The following is a 5687-nucleotide window of genomic DNA, read 5'->3' as shown; positions in this document are numbered from 1 at the left end:
TTTTTGACTATTATTTATATTTTTAAGGTAATTTGCTACAATATTTTAAAATAAGATCTTCTATAATATTATATTTTCTTCTTTCTTTTATTCATTAGACAAATTATATCATGATAATGGATATGATATTAGTGAACTCAAATAGGAGCCACTTAAGAATCTTACAAATGTAGTAAAGAAGGTTGATGCTTTTCATCAACAACATCCATCAAAATCAAGATGAATAATAAAAAATCTTTCCTATAAGAGAAATAAATTTTTAGAAAAGATTTCATTCTATCTTCTAATTTTTTTTGTAGTTTATATATATTTGTGACACTAACGAGATAGAAAACTAATAACTAGAAAATTCAACTTAAGAGCTATTGTTTGCTAATATATCATATAAGATATTGCAATTTTTATAATTTTTAAGATAATATAATCAAGATGAAGGTCCTCAAGAATAACAAGTTCTTTGAATAGATAGTAAGATACAATCTATTTGGAATCATGATCTTTAAAGAAATTCTTGATGTTTGGTGATTTTATTGGAGGTAGGAATGATTCTTGATGGTCTTACAAATATTTTAATTGAAGAAAGTTTTGAAAGTTTCAACAATGTTTAAATAATAAGGTGGTCTTTTTGCCTTAAAATAGGACATTATTGATGGCTAAAAAGACATATCAACTACTTTCAAAGGAAACAAAGATCAAAATATGTGATAAATATAATTTGTTGTATTTTAAACTTTCTCAATATATGATGATTTCTCCTTGTACAACTTAATCTTAAAAAGGGAAATAATATCATGGACATGCATATTTATTTAAATAAGAAGTACTAAGTAGAAGATAAATATAGATAGATTTGATATTATCTTGCAGTACAACTTCTTAAAAGCTTCATAGACAAATATTTGACTTTATACATATTTATAGTTGATTGATAGGTTAAAAACTTGGCCAACAACTTAGCCATGTATTGTACATGTAGATAGCTTATGGTACAAGTTTACAATGTAGTATATATATAAGAAACTTACTTTGTAAATTAAGATATGTATCTTATAAATTGAACTGATGTTAGAGGTCAAATAGGATGTCATTATATAATTTCTAGTTGGATATTATTTATAGAGGCAAAAGTGAAGCCTTTTTCACTCTTGCCAATGCCTTTTTAGTCCTTAATCTTGTTTCAAGAGTTTCTAATCTTCTTATCTTTGGCAATAGCCCTTCTAATTCAATACATACCATCTTTGAGTCTTTTCAAGTGACATGAGAGTATATTGTGATTTTCTTTCTTTGAGATTCATGTCCTTGACAATTACTAAGATGGGTGTTTTTAAATACCTCATTTATTATTTTTGATTATAAAAAGAACTTCAAAGTAAATCAAAATCCTAACTAAATGCTTGATGCATACTTTAGTTAAATTTTATATGATACAATAAGATTTAAGTTTTAAAATAAATTAAAGAAAGTAAAAATTATTAAATTAGTATTATTTTGGCATTATCTTGATTTTATTTGATATCCTAGAAAAATAGAATCATTTTACATAAATTAAATATAAAAATTTAAAATCATAGTTGTAGTAAGTAATAGAAGACTAATAAATATCAATGAGGCTTATAAGATTTTTTTTTTCCTTTGATTGTATAATTTTTTTATATAAAAATATAAAAAATAATAGAATACTATTTATTTTTATGTCAAAAATTAAAATATGTAATTCATAAGATTTAAAGTATGTAATTCTTATTATTTTTTTTCTAATATTTTCATATCATTAATTTTTAATATTTTTATATAATTAAATTTCTAAATTTATATATATAATTATCATATTTTAATGTTTTAAATAATTAATGTATAAAAATCTTGTAATTTATTTTTAATTATAAATATAACTTCATTATATATTAAGAATCTATAAACAAATTCTTATTTATGTTTGAATTAGATGTTGAGATATTAGATTTTTTTAGATGAATATATACTAAAAAATAATATGTTTTATTAAATTATTATATTAATAATTTCAATAAATTAAAACGTACATATTTTTGAAAGTTAAATAACATATAGTATTTTTAGCATATAATATATATATATATATATAACTATAATAAAAAATAAGTATAATAATAGTAAAATAAAAGTAAAAAAAATCACAATTGTAAATATATAGCTTTAATTGAAGTATGCATAATTAAGCAAGGATTAATATGGCATCATTTTTGTGGATTATTTTATGTATATTGTGCTTAAAGTATTATATTATTATTAAATTAAGTATAGTTTTATAATATATATTATAAATATTTTTTTAAAAAAATAAATTTATATTTATTTATAGATTTTTAATAAATTAATATATTATAATTTAAATTATTATGTTCAAAATCTTTTAAATGCATGTTTTAAATTTTGTTTCAAATTCTAATTATATTTAAAATATAATAATTGAGAATAGATTAAAAAATATAATTTAAAAATTATTATGTCATTTTTTTACTTATATTAGATGCTGCTTTTATATGAAGATCTATTAGTTTTTTATCTTTATTTGTTCAATTTCAAAACATGATTCCTTGTTTAAACAAAAATAATAATTTAGATATTTCTTAAATTCTTCTTTTATATATATATAGAAGTGGTTATGGTTGTAAATTTTAATACTTTCCTTAGTGTTGAAATAAGAAGTATCTTTTGGAATACTACTAAGCTTTAAATAAAAACCAATATTTAAAATCATAATACACAATTAAAATTTCTTATTTTATGATAGAGTTGAGAATAAAAACTTATAACATGATGTAAAGAACAATAAGTTTTACAAAAATTTAAAGAACTCAAACCTACTAACAATTAATGAATAAATCAACCATTACTACATCAATAGAGGAAGTTGTCATTATCATCTTCTTTAATTAATTTAAAATTAGTTACAATCCAAACAAAAATATTATAACTTTGGTTGAGTCTTACTTTCAAACTTTTAATAACCTTTGCATCTTACCTACAAGCATTTGAAATCCTTGCCTTATTTTTAGAGGAATATTAAATAGACTCAAATTTTTACTAAATTGACCTATCCATGACAAAGAATATGATAATCATAATGAATGTGATTCGTTTTCATTGATTTTGGATCTAATAGTGAAGAAATGAATGTAGAGGACATTTTTTTTTTTTTTTTCATGATAGTTAGGATGGGTGGGTCAGTTTAGTAAATGCTTGAGTCTATTTAACTTCTTCTATTTTCATACAAGCAATCTATGTTTTTGCTCCTCAATTTTTATTGATTCATCTCATGAAACATTCAACCATGTACTTATAACATCGTTCATTGTCATGTATATATACAAGTAATATCATGAACATTATGATCGAGAGGACTGTAGAGTCTTCTACCATAACGGAAGTGGGTTCCAATTTGAATGGCTGCAGACCTAATATTCTGTTCCTGCTCAGGATTTTAAAATGACCAGCTGCTAATAGCAAACAGTAGATGGTGGTGGTATAAATTGGGGCCTTGATATTGAAGTAAGCCGAAGTCCAAATTCAGCTGAATCGTTTTAGAAACATATCCATCTAATTTGAAATTTACCAGCCGGTATTCTTGTGATTGTGATTTATGATTCAAGTGTGAAGCTCCTGCTTCAATACTTCAGTGAGAGCTGAATTGTAACGTAATCAAGTGGGAAGTATATTTACCATTTTGTGGCTCTCCGCTGCTGTTTTTTTGCCATGTGATGGATCTATGATATGTTGTGTGGTTGGTTTGTGCATGAGTTAAACAAGTTGCAAGTCTCATACGTTCAAGGCATATCAGGTTTAGGGTTTAGGGTGGAGTGTGCGTGCGTGGTCAGGACCTTAAACCGCCGACACAAAATTGTCGCTGACTCGACTACATTTATCAACTCTACCGACGTGTCCACTTTCACCAGATATCCTTCCTTAGTGAGACCACACTTTCCCTTTATTCTGTAAATTTAGAGATCTCGTGGTCCAATTTGGCGGTTGCCACGCACTTTTCTTCAATGTTGTGCATTTAGTTTGTATATTGTTTTCTGATACAGCTTGGTATGTCATAGGACTCGCAGCTGTTATGGCTTAGCACACAAATAGGCGCGAGTGTGTTATGATTCAACACGAATAGGTTCACATTGGGAACGCTACCGCATACAGCATAGCTATGGACTACATCATCACCAGCACATATTCGAGGAAAAACATAGAAAGAGATAATTTCTTCTATTTCTTGATCAACGAAGATTGCAAGCGTGGTTTCACTGCTACCAGTGCCTCTTGACATGTGACCTGTTGGTGTCTGGCGGCTTCATTGAGCTCGACCGACAAAATTCAATGAACTAAGACTTGTTCCGACGCTCGAAGTCTACGTGCTTGATCAGCGAAGCATCATGGCTAAACATTAAGAGATATACTTAAACCAGATCTGGGAAGAACTGGTGAAGAGTCAAACAGATTGTACAGATTATGAGACCGAAATAGGCTGGAAAGATGACTGCTCCGCCACCCGAAAACCGTTTCTTAGCGTCACCACTGGAGTAACCCCTAAAATACTGAATACGTGCCAAAGCGTAGATAGTTCCAAGGGATGCTGCAACTAGGGGATACTGCAGGCCGCCTAGGATGAGGACAACCAAGAAAGACGGCATGAATTCTAGATTATTCTGGTGAGCTCGCTGAACGCAATTGAAAGCCTTGGCATCCTTGTGTTCTTTTTCGCTGGCGTACATTGTCGGGTAGGGTACATTGAACCTCCTGCGAGCCTTTCCAACCTGCACAGACATCAACAAGCAATTCGATTCAAATTTCTCTACATAGCAGTAAATTTGCCAAACCAATTGGTTACAGATCCCGACACAACAACAAATTCACGCATAACCCAAATTCACATCGTAGCTTAGGTACACAAAGATTCGAACAAGAAATGGCAATCCAGCTTATAAGCAGACCGCCATACGCTGCTGCGATTCTCCTTGACAGTTTCACTACACTCAACAATCCTAGTAGTACTCCATAAACAGAAAAGTGCGTGAAAACTAACACTCACCATTATCCCCATCCATTGATTAAGAATAACATTGACAACGACCGCAGCTACCACCCACCGATACCCCTCAACCAGTTCCAGCGCCATGGCTTCAAACTTCCCACAATGATTCCCGCATCCACCAGGAGCAGCAAACTCTGAAAGAGAGCGAGATGAAGTGCACTATTTGACAACGGGGGAACACTGAAACAGTGCAAAACTAACGATCCACCAACGCCGTCGACCTGGATGACACACCCAAATGGCGTCCGCAATGAGGCCTGCATTACATAGGGGTTCAATGAATGAGGACTTTTCCATCGCCGACGAGGACAGGAAGGAAACCGCGTTAGAAGCTTCTGCTGGGCTTCCGATGAACTAGGGCTACATCGTCGAGGATTAGGTGTTGTCTCAACCTGGAAAGAAAAGAATTGTGCATCCTTCTATTCTTTGTAGCGAATCCTTTTTAGAATTCTCTTGCTGATGGGTTCCATCGAAGGGCTACTGCAAGACAGTCTGAGGTGTGTCGACAGTGGCTATGCTCCTGGATGAGCATCTGCTCACAGATTCCCTCCCGTAACAAATACGCCACATTTCATTTCAAATAAAATTCGTGAAGGGGATGAGAACGTATGGCAGTTGG

General features: G+C 30.4%; 1 protein-coding gene across 1 annotated transcript; it reads right to left on the bottom strand.

Annotated features, from left to right (window-relative positions):
- Positions 1-4223: 4223 nt before the first annotated feature.
- On the bottom strand, positions 4224-5192 carry LOC112289177 (uncharacterized). Its single transcript, XM_024534170.3, has 2 exons — positions 5066-5192; positions 4224-4790 (listed from the first exon to the last, which is right to left on the bottom strand). The coding sequence occupies exons 1-2, from the start codon at positions 5150-5152 to the stop codon at positions 4434-4436; spliced, it is 444 nt and encodes a 147-aa protein (XP_024389938.1). The 5' UTR covers positions 5153-5192; the 3' UTR covers positions 4224-4433.
- Positions 5193-5687: the final 495 nt, after the last annotated feature.

The sequence above is a fragment of the Physcomitrium patens genome, chromosome 12, assembly GCF_059467195.1.
Source record: "Physcomitrium patens ecotype Gransden chromosome 12, ASM5946719v1, whole genome shotgun sequence".
Lineage (NCBI taxonomy): Eukaryota > Viridiplantae > Streptophyta > Bryopsida > Funariales > Funariaceae > Physcomitrium > Physcomitrium patens.
Note: the sequence above shows the minus strand (reverse complement) of the source record. Positions and strands in the feature narration are given on the sequence as shown.

What these genes read in the sequence shown, in the direction of transcription:
- LOC112289177 (XM_024534170.3), bottom strand. Translation starts at nt 5,152, where the DNA reads ATGGCGCTGGAACTGGTTGAGGGGTATCGGTGGGTGGTAGCTGCGGTC. An exon ending in ATCAATGGATGGGGATAATG is followed by an intron (nt 4,791 to 5,065) that starts GTGAGTGTTAGT and finishes ATGTCTGTGCAG; the next exon opens with GTTGGAAAGGCTCGCAGGAG.